We start from the raw sequence: 17,370 nt of genomic DNA, 5'->3' as shown, positions 1-17,370 counted from the left end.
TCAGAGCTGCCATCTGTCTTAAAACTGTATGGCTAGATAGCTCCAATATTGCTCGTCATTTTTGTTGCGCGTGTAATTTGAGGTTGGGGGTGTAAGGGGCTGTAAGCTAGCAGGAGAGAGTGAAAACAAGGGGATGATGGGAAGTAGAAGAAGGCTTACTCCACCACACCAACGGTTCCGCCAACAACACAGAGGTGAATTTTTGATGAACTACTGCGACTCGGCAGACACTATGTCCTAGAAAACGATGCAGGTTTTTTGATTTTGGCTAAAAACTGCGTAATCATACTTGTAAGTCCACTGGGAACGCTCTTAAAATAGATCAAAAGATGATCTGAGTGGGACTTTAAGGTGGCTGCACAATCGTCATGGGAGCTGTAAGACACCCCCTTAAGATACGGTCGCTCCTTTCTATGATCCTTATGGGTTGGGTGCAAGTGACTAAGGCTTTACTGTAATCTTGCATAGGTACCATACAGACTCCATGCAGTACTTGTTCATGAAGGTCAGGCTTCAGCAGGTCATTACTGGGCTTACATCTATGACCACGCTAACCAGCGTTGGATGAAGTACAATGACGTCAGCATCACAGAGTCAACGTGGGAGGAGCTTGAAAGAGACTCTTTTGGAGGCATGACCAATGCCAGCGCCTACTGCTTGATGTACATCGATGACAAGTTGCCCCACCTCATTACAGGTACTCAGAAACTTCTGGAAGGATCACTGAAAATTTTACATCTACTATTCAAATGAGATCTTAAAACATTTCACTCAATAAAGATCAAGCTAACTTGGATTTGCAAATTAATCTAAAACAAGAATTAAAAAAACAAAGCATACTTAAGTGGTAAAACTATTCAACTGAATAAGCAGATGTTTGTCTTGCATGACATTTAGGACTTTATAGATGAATCAAAAAAGTTTTTATGACTGATCAAAATGTGTACCGAAAATGTATTTTTGTTAGTTAAACTCACTAACAATGCTTCACATCCACTCAGAAGACACAGACAATGAGACAGGCCAGGTCCTCCATGGTATGGATTCCCTACCATCCATCCTCAGGCGCTACGTCCAAGAAGACAACCGCTGGTTCCAGCAGGAGCTCAGCGAGTGGGAGGAACAGTACTGCCAAACCGCCACCCCACAGGAAGAGTCCGCAGTCTCTGTCGATCCTGCAAGCTCCAGTTTGGAAAAAGTGCAGCTAATGCCTGTCGAGCCTCAATTAGGAGCTCCCGCTGAAAAGTTGGACCAAGAAGCTGCTTCTAAGCCTCAGCCAAATGCAGAGGCCCCAAAGGACCCAGGGACAGATCCTGGAGAGCAACCTGAAGGTGTGTAGTCTCCTCAAGAAGATGAGAAACCACAACACACCTCACAGTTTTACATTTTCTCCCAAACGTGTTGATTTGTTTAATAATTAAAACCCAAGGCGGGTGTTGTAAATCAAAGGTTTAGATTTTAACCAAAACTGGGTACAATCTGAAAATACTTTTGAATTGAATTCAATAATAATAATAATAATAATACTTCTGGAATAATTTGTCTCACAAAGTTTGACATGACTACAAACTACAGACCATAATGATTGATTTTTTTGGTATTTCAAGCAATATAAGCAATCAAAACAAAGGAAAAATACAAAGAAATTATAAAACATGGATATTAAGTTACTAACTTATACATTTATTAGAATATAAAGAAAATAAAAGAAAATAATTCAATCTTCTTCACATTATAATTGCTCCTAATCAAAAATGTTTTTGCACATACAGTACATGTATGTACCTGAAATATTAAATTCATTAAGTAAAATGATTGTCAAATAAAGTTTGGTCAGTCGCCCAAATACAGAAAAATGTAAATCCTAATATTACCATGTTTGATCTCAATGCTGCCACAGAGAAATCAATGTTTTCAATGAAAACACATTGGTATGGATTTTAGGAGGATTTGAATCTATCAGGCAATTTGGATTTATAAAAAATGTAGGAAAATATAAAGCAATTATATGTTTTATTAAAATACCAGCAAGTATGATATGTAGATGTTTTAACAGTGGCTAAAGTAGCTTTGGTTAACTATTTTCAGATCAGCTACTCAGTCCTGCCTACCAAAGAACAAAGAACAGTTTTCAGTATTTTCTACACAATCATTCTTTTTTAAAATAATATTAGGTTTCTTGTAAAGCTTTATTTCTAAACTACCAGAACTAACCTGATATAGAGTCTGTTTTTATATTGAACATTGATTCAATCTGTTGTTTTAAAATTGTTATGCACAAGTTCAGTAGCAGCATAATGCTTTTTTTGACAATTTTTATTGGCTAAAATATATTTGTAGTCATAACTTAATGAAGAGAAACTGAAACTTTTTATTGTCAGTTAAACCTTTGATTTTTTTAAAAACCTTTTAACAAAAGTTTAATGTACTTAAGCTGAGAGTATTACACAATAACCCCATGACTTATTAAATATTTTCTATAAACACTAATATTTGTTGTCTTAACTTGATTCCTTACTGTAAGAAACTATGTTATTGTCCAGATAAAGCATAATCATTTTTCCGATTAACCTCGGCATTGATTGTTGCATGCTAAAAGTAATTTGTTGCTCTGTGCTAAGAATAAAACATTCGTGCCCTTTCTCCTTTTTTGTCCGTCTGTCTCCTACAGAAGAAGAATCGGCAAAAACACCAACATGTGAGAGTCCTGGCTGCCAGACAGAGGACACCAACGCCACAGCAGTCACTGACACCCCGGATTCAAGCAGCAGGTTGAACTCAGACCAGGAAAAACTGCACAGTCAGGTGGGAAAGTCCAGGCACACCAATTCCCTCCTCTATGCTAACACACACACACAAACACAAACCCTCTCACACACATGATGCAGAAATTCTAGGCCAGCTAAGTCAAGTACTTTTGTCTGGGTCAAGGTTTTTTTTTTATTAGTTAGTTTGTATATATTAAAGACTCACTTCTAATTTAGATTCACTCTGTCACTTGTTTTTATGAGTCACACACACAAGCAGTTTGTTCTACTGCTGATCTGTCACTGAACAGTGACAGTTAATCTGGAGTGTAATTTGACAGGCCCTGCTCAGTTTTGTTTTCCTTGAACCGTTTTAGAATACCTGTATTTTCCGGAGTATAAGTCGCACCAGCCCAAAAATGCATTATAAAGTAGAAAAAAACACAGATAAGTCGCACTGGACTATAAGTCGCATTTTGACGGGAAATTTATTTGACAAAATCTGAGACCAAGAACTAATAACTTGCACAACCTCATATGACACAATCATAGCAGACTGTTTATCTCATAATTTCACAGTAATTCTTTCTCATACTTATTTATTTATTCCTTTCATGAAGCATCATTAGCCAACTAATACTCTGTTTTCATCCTGTATTTGTAGAAACAGTAGTCATTTTTATTGCATTTCTGAATCTATGAAATCATTGGAAAATAGAATATTATGTTGTTAGCCTTCAAGATCTTACTGTAAAAAAGTTTGCTGATTCTCTGAGTCACTTAACTTACCTCATTCATCAAATTGACCCAGGAACATCATCTCTTTTCCTCACAAATGAACATAACAGGAGGGTTAACAATGTATTTATTTCAATTTATTTCTAATATAAGTCGCTGGGAGTATAAGTTGCACCCCTTGCCAAACTATGAAAAAAAGGGCGATTTATAGTCCAGAAAATACGGTATTTAGTAAAAACATGACACAAAAAGACCATGTAGGTGTTTTTGTTTGATCCATCCAGACTCCTAACCATGATCCAGAGCTCACTAATCAGCCACCATCAAACCAAGATGTCCAAAAGTATGACACAGAGGTGAAGGCCCTTACTTCTGAGGGTGACAATGAATCGAAAGCCTTTAGAAAGATGACAGATCAGGAGGACGTGCAAGGAGGGGAGCAGGAAGAGCCACAGGAAGACCCGGTCAGGCAGCGACAGCCGGAGAATGAGGTGTCAGAGGTGGAGATCCCTAATGTGGGTCGAATCATGGTGAGGGCTGATGCTGATGGATACAATGAAGAGGTATGAACCAAGCAAAACAGTCAATTACACACACATTTTTTATGTAGTTTAAGTACATCATTCATTATTAAATAACTTTGTTTTTTTCCTATTTTGAATAATGTCTAGGTAACAATATTTGGAAGTAAACCATTTCCGAATAATCTTAAATATTGTTCAAGATGGGATAAAACAAAGTTGTTTAATAATGAATGATAATCTAAATAATCAGTTTGTAACATATTGCTGCAGTTTGTAACAATATGCACTAGTATGTACTGGTACTGGTATGTAACAATATGTAGCACTATGTATTGTGTCACAGTTAACTACATATTGTTACACTTTGTTATACTATGTACTAGTGTGTTACCACGAGCAGCTGTAGAGCAGCAGTAGGGCGGTCAATTGCAGGTTTCGATTCCTGCCTTGCCCCTCCCATGTGTTGAAGTGCAAGACATGAGCCCCACGTTGCCTCTGGTGGGTATAAGTTGGCGCTAGTGTTGGGCGATAGCGCAGCCATCAGCGTGGGAATGTGTGTGTGAATGGGACTGGAAAACGCTTGGGGCCTTTGAGCAAGGTAGAGAAGTGCTATGCAAGTACAGTGCTCTCCGGTTTATTGGGGTTTTAAAATTCGCAGTTTCACGCATTCGCGTATTAGTTTTCAGTCACATTACTCCTCCGGTTCATCACAAAAACTCAGACAACTCTGACGACTTTTGCGTCCGAGGGAGGTGCTGTGGGACTTTCTGAGGAGGGGACCGGTGATGAAGGGCACGCCAGCCGGTCAGCTAAAGATTGTTTAACAGCGAGCAACAGCTGATTCCACCGATTTCTGAATCGCTACGTTTGTGCCCCTGCACAGAGAAATGGCTGACACATAATCGGACAGAGTTACACTAATGTTCATTAGAAAATACGCTACAGTACAACTGAAAAAAAAAAACTCTGTATGTTGATCCATATTCCAATGTTCCAAAGCATCAGAAATGTTTCAGAAGGGTTTTTGATGAGTAATGATCGGTGACGGACATTCTTTGATGGGGTGGGGTCGTTCTCCATATTTGCAGATTCTGCCTATTGGGCGGGTGTCTCTGGTCCCTACACCCTGCAAATGCAAGGGGAATACTGTATTCGCCATTTACCATGTACCAATGTAGCATTATGTAATAATATTTTTACAGTTTGCAACATTATGTACTAGTATGTAACAATGTGTAACAGTTTTTTAACAATATGTAAAATTATGTACTAGTATGCAACTACTTGTAAAATTGTGTAACAATATGTAGTAATATTTAATTGTATGTAACAGTATGTAAAGAATGTAAGAAAAAAAATTTGATATTTTTTTACTGCGTGATTTGTGTTGGAATTTCAGAAAGAAAAAAATTCTTTCTGAAGTGAGCTCTCACAATCAAGAGTTTGTTTGTTTTTCCTAGATGATGCTGACTCCAGCCATGCAGGGCGTCATTTTAGCCATCGCCAAGGCTAGACAAATCTTTGATAAAGAAGGCCCAGAGGCTGGCCTCATCAAGGTAAGATCTTTGAGAATCCTTGTTAGAGATGATTATATTGGATTACTGTAAAAACTGTTTAAACTTTCACTATTATTTTACAGCTGTCTGCTGTTTTAGAGTTACATTTGTGTAGATCTAATTGTGGCAAAATAGTTAAACTGAGTCAGAATTAGGGGAAAAAAATAAATTCTGAATTAGGGAATTAGGTAAAAACAAACAAATTCACTTTTTTTTCAATAACCGATTTTCTCCTTTTAGCATAGATTTTTAATAATTGGCTGCATATTTGACGATATGATCAAAAGTTTGTCTGCAGTTTGGAGTAAAACAAGCCAAGTTGTTATAGATAGAGGGTTTCTTCTGCATACTCAGGAAAACATTCACAACATTCTTGTGGATTGTCATGTGCCTCACAAATATGCGCATGAATAGAGGCTAAAATATTTTTGAAAAATGAACTTAAAATCTTAACACTGAAGTGAGAAATAACTATTTTTTTAATTCTCTTTTTAGTAGAAAAAAGTATTTCTAAGAAACGTTATGTTAACAGTAATTTTATGTTTATTTGACACTCTTATGGAACTTTACTACTGTTTAGTTCAAACTACTTTTAGTCAACTGTGAAAATCCACCACAGACAGATACTGGTTTAAAAAGACACAAAACAGGAAGCTTTTGAAATACCGGTACTTTCTTAATTTTCTACCGTTGGAAATTCTACATTAGGATTACTCTTTTTTTTTTGTTTTAATTTTTTTTTACTTGTCCTGTCCAACAGCTGGGCAGGCAGATGAGAGCTGAGGGCCTCTTGTGTTGGACATATTTTACTTTAACAAGAGGGGTTATTAATCTTCATACAAACCAGAGGTATGTCTGAATAAACCCCTTTTGTAATTGAGGCCAAACTTTATTAATTTCAACCATGTTTGAAAATCTTGGGTGTTGGACCGGACAGAAAAGGAAAGAAGGGAAGAAAAGGGAGGGATGTTAGAGAGGGGGGGGTAGGAGGGTGATAATAGGAGGGGAGGGGGGATAAGACCATGAAGCAGCATAAAGCAACAAGTTTACTGGTTGTTTATCGTTACGGTAAGGTTCAAATGTAGTACAAAAAGGGCGGGGCCTGTCCACACACACACTCAAATGTTAGGATTACTCTTTACTTTCTTGACACCGACACCAAATGCCATTTCCCCAATTTGCTGCTTAAGATAGGTTCAAACAGAAATATCTTAACTATGCCATAGTGAAGATCTACAGTTAATAACCTAGATACAGTACAGACCAAAATTTTGGACACATTCATTTGAATGAGAAGCTGTGTCCAAACTTTTGGTCTGTACTGTAAGTCTATTGATAAAGGTCCATGATCAGAGGGCTGGTCCACCCAACTCAACCTTCTGCCTTCATTTTTCTCCCACATTTCTTTGCGGTTTAGAATATGATATTGAATTACATTTTTTGAGCAGATCACTGTAAACAGTTTGCTGTAAACCTGCATTAAAAATATACCGTACTATGTTTATTTGTATTGAACAACTTTTTGCAATTTGTTTATTTAAAAAGTGCTTGTAATTCTAACAAAAAACACAATTTTTGTATTTGTTCGGATGTGAACTTAATGAAGCATAGTAATAGCAAAAAAAAAAAAAATGAAAGTGCTTCTTTGGTTACATGTCTATAAATCACTCTTGTGTTTGTCCACAATTGACTCCATTGTTTGTAACTTTTTTTTTAAACTTTTCTTCGTTATTAATAAGCATTTAGGAAGACTGAGATCCCAAAATGTATTTATTTGGCTTCTTTAGGCCTTTCACGAGGAGTATTCCCGCCTGCATGAGCTCTCCCAGGAAAAGACCACTCCGCAGGACGACGCTCGTCTGCAGCACGCTTTGGTCTACTTCTTCCAGAACAAAGCGCCCAAGCGCATCATCGAGAGGACGCTGCTTGAGCAGTTTACTGACCGCAACCTCAGCTTTGATGAGAGGTGAAAACACAGATTTGGATTTATTTTACTTAATCAAGGCTTTTTCAAAAGTTCCTTGACACCATAAAAAAGAGTACTTGATGAAATCTCATAACTAAGTATTTAGTATATTTAGTCTGCCTATATGTTTGTGTATTAACACATTTTAGCTGGTCAGAGAAAATGTGGTCTTATTAAAGTATTCTACAGACTCCTTGAACCAGGGGTGTCAAACTCCAGATCTCAAGGGGGTGATCTCCTGCTGGTGATGCAGAAATCCAGCCTTATTGGTGCTGGTTACCTGGATCAGGTGTGTTAGGAGCTTTAATGGTAGGTTGGTTGGAAAACGTGTAGGAACTCTGCCCTGGAGGTTGACACCACTGCTCAACCCTTGTGCTATCTTAGATGACCCCACCCTTACTTTGACGTGTTCTCCCTACCATGACAAAGGTGGATAAAGGTGGAAAGATTTCATGTAATCCATGGACATCAGTGAAGATCACAAATCATTGAAGAAAAAAGGTTCAGAGCACTGTCTAGTGGGTCTAGATGACCCAACTCCCAATGTTAAAGTGCCTAGGATAGCACCAGGGTTACGTTAAAAGTAAAATATTTCAACAGGCATAGTCTGCCATCTAGTGTCCAAACTATAGAGTTTGAACAGATTTTTCATCTGCACGTTTTACCTTTTTTGTTCTTTTTCGCATGCAGAGCCATCAGTATCATGAGAGAAGCACGATCCAAACTTCGTCTCATTAAGCCAGAAGATATGGACATGGACGAATACCTGGTACAGTATCTGCTTCAATAATCACAACACGTGAAGCATCAGTTGAATATGTATCTAATTTTATCGTAGTTAATAGAAAAGGATACTAAAACATCTACATCTCCTAAAATAAAAACATTTTGACAGAAGGTTTTTTTTTTGCAGTTTTCCCCAAAATATTTCTAATTTTTTGAGAATTAATTAGGCTACTGTTTTCTTGTATTCTGACCTTTTGAGTTTATTTGAATCTGCATGGTTGAGATTCCATCTGCGATAAAGCGGATGACATTTAGCCTCATTGAGAATGAGGGCTGTGAACATTCCAGCTTGACAAGACAACTGGAGTGACGGAAACACAATGAAACAGTCACAGCTTTGCCTCATGTGTGTTCCTAAAAAGGGAAAGTCGTGTATTTAACAGTTGAAATGACGTGGAGTTAGCAACATCAAAGAAAATTAAATTGTCGGTCATACTAGCAACACAGAAACATCAACAATATTTCCAACTGAGAAGACGAAGCATACCTTTTTTCCATCTTGCCTTTGTTGAAAGCCTCCATGTTTTCTTTTGTCCTTCTAGCAGACTCAATTTTATGAAACGCAGCCATAAATATTAACCAGTTCAGGAACTTTTTTCTAAAATTGGTTTAGCTTTTGCCAATTTGTGTCTGATGATGAAAATCTGTGCAGTTAAACAACCAAAACCTGCATGCATTCTCAGCTATCAGACAGGAGAAATTAAAGGTGATCTTAATATATCAAACCATTTATGTGACTCACACACCACAATGCACGAATTTGTGCACAGGTGAGTGTTTCACATTTTTACTTTTTGGCTGTTTCTGAGAATGCAGCGAAATTACAAAACTGTTTTAACAATTTTACTAGAGGCAATTTGAAGAGACCCCTAGCAGAAGTGAACCTCAGAGGCCGAGGTCAGCTTTTCTAAGATCTCGTTTGCCATCAAACGTTTTTTAAGGTGAAGGCTGGTAAGGCAGAAGATCGTGTTCTTAAAAACCAGAAAGGAGGAAATTTCCTAATAGCCGATCTTCAGAGGAATGAAAAAACAAGTCTTTTTAGAAATCTTGTTGTAAATTTTGACTCGGAACAACTTCAGTGGTCAAATCAAAGCCAGAACTAAGGCAATCTTTAACCATCTCAATCAAGTGTAAAGTCTTGGAATTCAAGGAGACGCTTAAATTCTTTGAAAAATCCTTTTTTCTTACCTTTTCCCGTCCATTTATCTTATACCTCATTACCAAATGTCATGATTCAATGGAGGGGAGACATGAGAAATTCAAAAGGGGAAACAAAAACAGAGATTTCCATACTTGCAGAGTTGACTGCTGACTGCAGATAGATACATTGGAATTTCAAGCAAAACTACAAACGGAAACAGATTTACAGATCTTCCATTCTTTTTTTAGACACCAAACATGAAATCCACAAATCCCCTAAGCTTCGGGTATAATGTCAGCGACCATCACTTCAATAATATAACAATGAAAACACACAGTAGATCTTACTAAATGAAATTTAAAACCTAAAAGTTTGCCTTTTTGTTGACTGACAGGGTTTTTGTTTCCTGGTTGTCCTCAAACACTCCTCTCTGTGATCATTTGGAAACATCCAAACCTTCCTATGGTTGTTAAATAAATGCACTTCTGCATTACGAAGGCTAAAGGCATAAAGTCTTCTTCCCATTTGTGGGCTGATTCAATTAAACTAAATAACTGTTTTAATGAGGCTGTAATAATAATTATAATAGTACAGTACTCTGTTGTACTGTATTTGTTGAAAGTTTGTGTCACTACTGACTCACAGACAGAGCTTCTCACTGTTGTTTCAATCAAAATGCAGCTACTTGTTTGCAGTTCTCTTGGCACAGGTAATATGTTTAAACGTAGGTCTGGTCAAAAAGCCTCTCCATACATCTTCCATACATACAGCATCCTCAGGGTAACAGAATTTCTGATCCCAGGAGTCTCTTTGGATTTACAGTTCTCCATGTTTAACCTTTTCAGTGTATTTTCAGGGTTGTATTGATTTAAAATATATTGTTTATAAGAGTCTTGCATGCTTTGTCAAACCCTGACGTGCATCTCAGACCTTTTACCCTCATACTCGTCATACAGCCCGATACTTGATGTCTTCCAACTAACATCTCTTAAGCATTACAGAAGCTGGCTTTAAGAATAGAGGAGATCTCTCCTTTCAAGCCTGTTTTCTCCTGTTTTTAAATCCCAGGTCAAGAGGATTTTATTCAGGAGAGCTTTTAGTTGATTTTAGTCCTTATTTTACTATGTTTTTAACTTTTATTCTGACTTTTAATAGGCCTTGTCAATATTGGATTTTCTCTGTTTGTTTTTGATTTTATGCTGTCTTTTTGTAAAGCCTGTCTGACGTATAACAAGCTGTCCTGCGCTGCTTTTTGTTCTTGTGTTTGTTGAGCTGTTGGGGAGAATTCTTTTTAAATAATCTAGCTCCATCTTCTGGCTCTCTCTGTTAGCTTTGAATTTTGAATTTGCTTTACAGCGGTCCCTCACTATGTCGCAGTTCACTTTTCGCATTCTTGCTTTATCACAGATCTTTGCATCCTGATTGGCTGTTCATCTTGTCAGTCAGTTTCTTCTGTGCCATGGTTTCTGTACAGAGATGCAGCACGTGGAGCTTGGGAGAGTTACATAAATTACACTGTTTCCATTCAATCATAACTATGCAAATAAACACAAATCAACTCATGCAATAAGTCATTCAAAAACATGGTGACTGATGTAAACAATGTTTTGATTTACAGCAGATACATTCAAATTTCTACCTCGGCACTAGTGCTCATCATTATCTATTTAAGGAGATGTCGGTGTCTTATTCAGACCATGGAGCAGCAAGCTCCTTACGTGTGGGAGTGGCTACGGATGAAGCCATTTTGGGAAATCATGGTTGATGATTTTACAGAGGAGCTGTGGATCCAACAATTCCACACGACAAGCTCAACTTTTGATGAACTGTGTGGTGCTGTAAGACCTCTTGTGGGGCCCGCTGTGCAGCCAATTCCTACCAGGAAGCCAGTTGCCATTTGGTTGTTGGTCACGTGACTCAATTAATTCGAAAAAAGTTGCAGTTTTGCTAAATATGTTGATTTCAAAACGTGTCAAAAACCACCTCTTCCAAGCGCAAAATCTTTTTTTCGATAAATGTACATTTTTTTCATATTGCTGTGTTTCCATTTGGTGAATTTATTATCGAAAATCCAATTTGTGTAATTTTATAGTCAATGAAAACGCAGAGACTGTGTCTCTGTATAGCTCTTTCAAGTGCCTCTGTGTGAAAAGTGTGATGCAAATGGCGATGCCTCTCCTAACATCACAGCCCTGAGCTCTCAAATGACTCAGACACTATTTAAAGATGCATATTTAGGTAGAAACGTACTTTTCCTTCATTCTTGGCAATTGCCTGCCTTACCTGTGACTACTCTGATTGACATTCAGTTAGGCGCACCTTTTAAAACGTGAAGTGATAATTGACTTGTAATCACAGCAGTTCTAATTTGGTTGCATAGGATCAAACGTTTGTTTTGTGTGGTTTCGCAGGAGTGGCATGACGACTACAGGCTGTTCAGGACGGTGTTTGTCCATCTGCTGACCGGTCTGGAACACTACCAGCATGGGAAGTAGGTGTCCAACACGGCATGCTTTTGACACGTCAATCCTGCTTATCAGTTTTAAGCAGATTGTACTGGAAGTCTGTGAGCTGTGTGTTTGACAAACATTCTGTTGGGCTTCATGATTATGCTTTAACTTGTTCAAAAAAAGTGACATTTTTTCTGGTTGACAAACGGTTCTATTTTTATATATCAAACTTGTCAATAGACTTATTGTTTTTCTTAATCTGTAGGATGCAAGAAGCCTTGAACTACTTGTCTCACGCGTATGAAACCAACAACGCACTGATAATTAAAGGGGAGAAGCGTGGAATGGATAAATCTCTTATCGCAGTTTACAGGAGGAAGTGTTTAATGGTGAGTACGGCATCGGTGCAGGCTTTTATTTTCAATGAAAAAAAACGTTCCCTTTTCCAAAGGCCTAACTGAAAAACCCTCATGAGTGATTATGAGAGCATCTATTTTAAAAAAAGGAATGTGGTGTTTCTTAAGGTTATAACCAGACGTTCCCAGGCTTATCAGGATCATAGCAGTCATCCTCTGGGAACCATTGCGATGACATTTTTGATATCCGGCCAGCAAATGTCTTTTTGAGAAAATTATGGACAAGAACACTGGTTAATAATCCCATGTTTCCTTTGTGTGCATAAAAGCACAAAGCGTGTCTTACTTTTACAACACACTCCATATTTTTGCATTATTTTGTATTCAAAGCTATGCCATAAAAATACAAGTTAAAGTAATTTTTGTATTAAAAGCTGCTGGATGTAATGACTTTATTTTGTCTATGTGAAAAAGGTAGATTGTGTTTTCAGAACAAAAATATTAATGAAACTTCCAGAAGCAAAAGGTCAAGAAGGATTTTGCATTATATAAATTAGGGCACTTATAAATAAACTAAAAATTTGGACTTTTTATTTTTATTTTATCTTTTTAATTCAAATAGAACAGAAAATAACAGACTGTCCTCGGAAAAGACGGTGAATCTGATATTTTCACTTATTTGAATAAATACATGAAAAGTCTTAGAATTTGACTCAACTGAGCCACAAATATAGATCAGAAAACGATCTTTTATTGATTACTTTAAATTCAATCGTCAAAATAAACACAAAAGAATCTTGTGATTGATTTTTCATCAAGCATTTGCTGTTGTTTTCTTATTTAAAATGAAACCGTCTCTTTGTCCAAATAAATTCCTCGCTTTAGGCTTTGAACGAGAGCGCGTCACGGCTGTTTCGCAGTGGCGAGGAAGGCAAAGTGAAGGAAGGTGTTTCCATCATGGAGGAATCCGTTATTCCTTGTCTTCACCTGATAAGCCGGGACACAACCGTGTCCCAAGAGGACCGGGATGCTATGGAGAGTGTCCGCAGTCACTGGTGCTGCTGCCTGGGCCAGGACATGGATGGTGAGTTAATCCATGAGTCCATCATTGACTGTATACGAGACCTGGACTGAGTGAGCGAGAGTGATGTCGTCCATAGAAAATGAATTACTTCCAGCTACAACCCAATGAAGTCAATTGAGTCTTCGTCATTTTGGAGCCAGACATCGTCAGTGAGCAGTGATTGGTCTGAATTGGTCTAAGTTGTTGTTTCTATGGCAACCCCTCTGGCCAATTAGGAGTGAGCTTGTGGGAAGAGCACACCCCTACCACTTGAAAGCGGAATCCTTCAATCACATGTCTTGAACATTAGACGTGAGACCACCTACTTATACTGAGGCATCTGATTGGTCAGCTTGTCACTTGCATAACTTGCAAGAAGAAAAGAAAAAATATCATGAAAAAAAATGATCAATATCGTGTCATAAAGAAGGTAGCAGAGCCAGAACAGTGATTTGTACAAATATAAAGACTAAGTAATAGTCGTTTATATCTCCATAGTAGTCTATGGGGTTTTAGGCGCTTCCTTTGTTTTGTCTTTTTTTTTTTAAACTTGTCCTGTCCAACAGCTGGGCAAACAGATGAGGTGCTCGTCTGAAGCTGTGGGTGCCCCTTGTGCTGGACATATATGAAATATTTTAGCAAGCTCCTTTTCCTACCCGGAAATAAGACAGCTTGATCTCTGAGGCTCCGCCTTTAACTCCATGTGGGTCCCGCCCATGCGTTTTATTTAAACCAGACACTTTTGTGCAGTTGAATCTTGTATAGAACTTTTCATTTTGTAATGATCTGGAGGACTGAGAATCAACACCAACAGTTTTTAAATTTTTAATCTGACAAGTATGTTTTTTTTATTTAATAAATCTTTACACAGTTGTTTTGATGGTGTTTTCTTTAGCTTCAATGAACAATTTAAATGTTTATTCCTCAATAATTCTACGCTCATCTTTGTTCCTGCTAATATCAGCAAAAGTCTGGCATCAGCTTGATGCATTAGCCAAACAAAGCTGGTTCTTAAGTAGTCAACAGTTAAAATATTCAAGTAAAGTCTCAAACCTCAACAGAATCACAGAATAAAAAATCAACAGAATAAAGTCTCAAACAGAATCACAAATTTCCCTTCTCTGCTGTCCTTGTGTTCAGATTCACTGCAGGTAAAACTGGGGGAATTGCTTCCCAGAGTTCTGGATGGTTCTGCTGAGACGGTAGTTCTTAAAGATCCACCCAAAGTCCACGTCAACCAGGCCCACGACCTGTGCAGCCGGCTTGCTGCTGTTATGGAGTCCATTCACAAAGCCACAATAGTAACTGTGACGTAAATGAAACCACACAGGAGCCTCTCTGAGATGGACGGCATCGCTATGAGCAACTTTTCAAGTGGATCTTTCAGTTTTGATAAGACCTTATTAAAGCTGGTTTACTATTGCACATTTCTATAAATATGATGTGTTAACATGACAAGCTCCAGGCTGACATTGTGTGTAGACGGGATCAGGCAGAGCTGTCAGCGCTCATTCCAACAGCATTACCATGTTGGGAACTCAAAAGACGTGGGGAAAAAAATAAGATTTTGTGTCGTATGTCTGCATTTCTGTTTGATCGTTCAAGTGTTCTCTCCATTTACCCACCTTTTGTAAAAAAAAAAAAAAAAAATTAAAAAAAAACTTGTCAGTGACAAAGAAGTACTTTTAAGTTATATTATTTAACTGTAAGAACTATAAATGACAAAATATCGGCCAACAACCACATTTTACACACAAGATACACGTTTTTAACCATCGAAACAAAATTCTTACCTATGGCGCTTCAAGGACAAATCTCTTTATACTTTATGGTGAGAAACACTGATGGTGAATAGAAAAAAATGTTTTCATGTCTTTGTACAAACCTAAAATAGAAATAAATCAAAAGAATAAAAAAAACAAGAATAGAATCAAGTTCTACACAGCTTTTAGATTGAGATGCTGCTCTTATTTTAGTACATTTGTGCACTTATTGTCTGATGACAGCTCTGCTGCAAAGCCCTGCAGGAAAACATGTCTTGGTCTTTTATTTTTTGAGTGAAAGAGGAAATAAGGAAATACATTTTTCCTTATCGTGTCCCAGAGACGTCCCATTTTGATTTCTGAACGGGGATTTTCAGAGCTGGAGAATAAAACTACTGCAACAGCCTTTAGTTGCTGCTGATTTCACGTTTACGCTTTCTGTCGTTAAATGAAATAAATGTTTCAAATGAGTTCTGTTTTATTTGTGGCTATTGTGTTTTATAATTATTTTGTAAGTTCTCTGACAAATTTAACTATTTTCTAATTTGGTATTGATCCCGTAGTATTGTGTTTTATATGTTTTATTTAAAAAAAAAACATCTTTACCCCCATCCGCTAGCTGGAAAACCACGCAAATTATTTCTGATTTATAACATCTGGTCACTTTGCACTGTTGTTTTTTTTCTGTCTTGATTAGGAGATGGATCTTTTATTAAATTATGCTGTACTCAGAATGGCAACACCTAATCTTCTAAAATATACATGAGCCATTTCATTTGTCAGTCACAGAATGTATGACTATAGTCGGCTGAACTGTCATGAAGTAACATTTTTTGCTATTATCCTGCTTTAACTGCACCGCATGCAATTAAACTGGGATTAGGACATAATCCTTGTGAAACTGAGCAGCACAGAAATGGATCAATCTCAGATTTTTGTTGGAAAATCCAAAGGCAAAAGGAAGTGCAACCCATGTTATTACAGGTGGGCACAACTTCAATTTCATTAAATGGTTAAAAATCTTTTACTGATTTATGGAGATCAGCCAAAAAGAAAAATTATAAAAAGGCATCTTTTTTTCTTTTTGTTAAACCTTTACTAATTGTTTACAATTTCAGCAACTTTTTCCTTTTATATTATCTTTCACTTAAATTCCAGACGTTGGTACAATTAAGTTGGAACAAACTTTTATGTAAAAGAAAAAGCAAATGCCTTCTCATTATCATCACCATTTTGTGAATATTTCAATTTACTATAAAAATCCAAGACTATTTCAGTTTATTTTTTACTCTAATAATGCTTATTAGCAGTAAATTTGGCACAATTGTACGTCTGTAAAATCTTCTTCTTCTTCTTTCTCTTTCGGCTTTTCCCATCAGGGGTCGCCACAGCGAATCATCGTCCTCCACCTCACTCTATCATGGACATCTTCTACCCTAACACCAGCCAACTTCATGTCCTCTGTTAAGACATCCATATATCTCCTCTTTGGCCGTCCTCTTGCCCTCCTGCCAGGCAGCTCCATCTCCAACATCCTTCTACCAATATATCCACTATCCCTCCTCTGAACATGTCCAAACCATCTCAGTCTGGCTTCTCTGACTTTGTCGCTAACACAGGCAACATGAGCCGTCCCTCTGATGTACTCGTTCCTTATCCTGTCTAACCTGGTCACTCCTAAGGAGAACCTCAACATCTTCATCTCCGCTACCTCCATCTCAGCCTCTTGTCTCTGTCTCACTGCTACCGTCTCTAACCCATAGAGCAGAGCTGGTCTCACCACTGTCTTGTACACCTTTCCTTTGAGTCTTGCTGACACTCTTCTGTCACACAACACTCCTGACACTTTCCTCCACCCGCTCCAACCTGCCTGCACTCGCCTCTTCACCTCTTTTCCACACTCCCCATCACACTGAACTGTTGACCCCAAGTACTTAAACTCCTGCACCTTCTTCACCTCAGCCCCCTGTAACCTAACGCTTCTACCTTGATCCCTCTCGTTCAGACACATGTATTCTGTCTTACTATGACTGACCTTCATGCCTCTTCTTTCCAGAGCAAACCTCCACCTCTCTAGCTGTTCCTCCACCTGCTCTCTACTCTCACTGCAAATTACAATGTCATCCGCAAACATCATTGTCCAGGGAGATTCCTGTCTTACCTCGTCTGTCAGCCTGTCCATCAGCATAGCAAACAAAAAAGGACTCAAAGCTGATCCTTGGTGTAGTCCCACCTCCACCTTGAACTCCTCTGTCTGACCTACAGCACATCTCACCACCG

General features: G+C 37.9%; 1 protein-coding gene across 4 annotated transcripts in view; it reads left to right on the top strand.

Annotated features, from left to right (window-relative positions):
• usp28 (ubiquitin specific peptidase 28) overlaps nucleotides 1-15,560 on the top strand; it is a 32,831-nt gene extending 17,271 nt beyond the window's left edge. For 3 of the 4 annotated variants that reach the window (XM_011483920.4, XM_020709130.3, XM_020709129.3), the window contains exons 16-26: nucleotides 469-697; nucleotides 1,002-1,331; nucleotides 2,672-2,805; nucleotides 3,770-4,048; nucleotides 5,470-5,565; nucleotides 7,353-7,531; nucleotides 8,222-8,300; nucleotides 11,870-11,949; nucleotides 12,174-12,297; nucleotides 13,150-13,348; nucleotides 14,468-15,560. In XM_011483920.4, the coding sequence (XP_011482222.1) occupies nucleotides 469-697; nucleotides 1,002-1,331; nucleotides 2,672-2,805; nucleotides 3,770-4,048; nucleotides 5,470-5,565; nucleotides 7,353-7,531; nucleotides 8,222-8,300; nucleotides 11,870-11,949; nucleotides 12,174-12,297; nucleotides 13,150-13,348; nucleotides 14,468-14,643 (1,905 nt within the window). In that variant the 3' untranslated portion in view covers nucleotides 14,644-15,560. The remainder of the gene's footprint in view (nucleotides 1-468; nucleotides 698-1,001; nucleotides 1,332-2,671; nucleotides 2,806-3,769; nucleotides 4,049-5,469; nucleotides 5,566-7,352; nucleotides 7,532-8,221; nucleotides 8,301-11,869; nucleotides 11,950-12,173; nucleotides 12,298-13,149; nucleotides 13,349-14,467) is intronic. The other variant, XM_020709131.3, reaches the window with a different exon arrangement.
• The last annotated feature ends 1,810 nt before the right edge of the window (nucleotides 15,561-17,370 follow it).

This window comes from Oryzias latipes, chromosome 14 (genome assembly GCF_053564925.1).
Source record: "Oryzias latipes strain Hd-rR chromosome 14, Olatipes_Hd-rR_3.1".
NCBI lineage: Eukaryota > Metazoa > Chordata > Actinopteri > Beloniformes > Adrianichthyidae > Oryzias > Oryzias latipes.
Note: the sequence above shows the minus strand (reverse complement) of the source record. Positions and strands in the feature narration are given on the sequence as shown.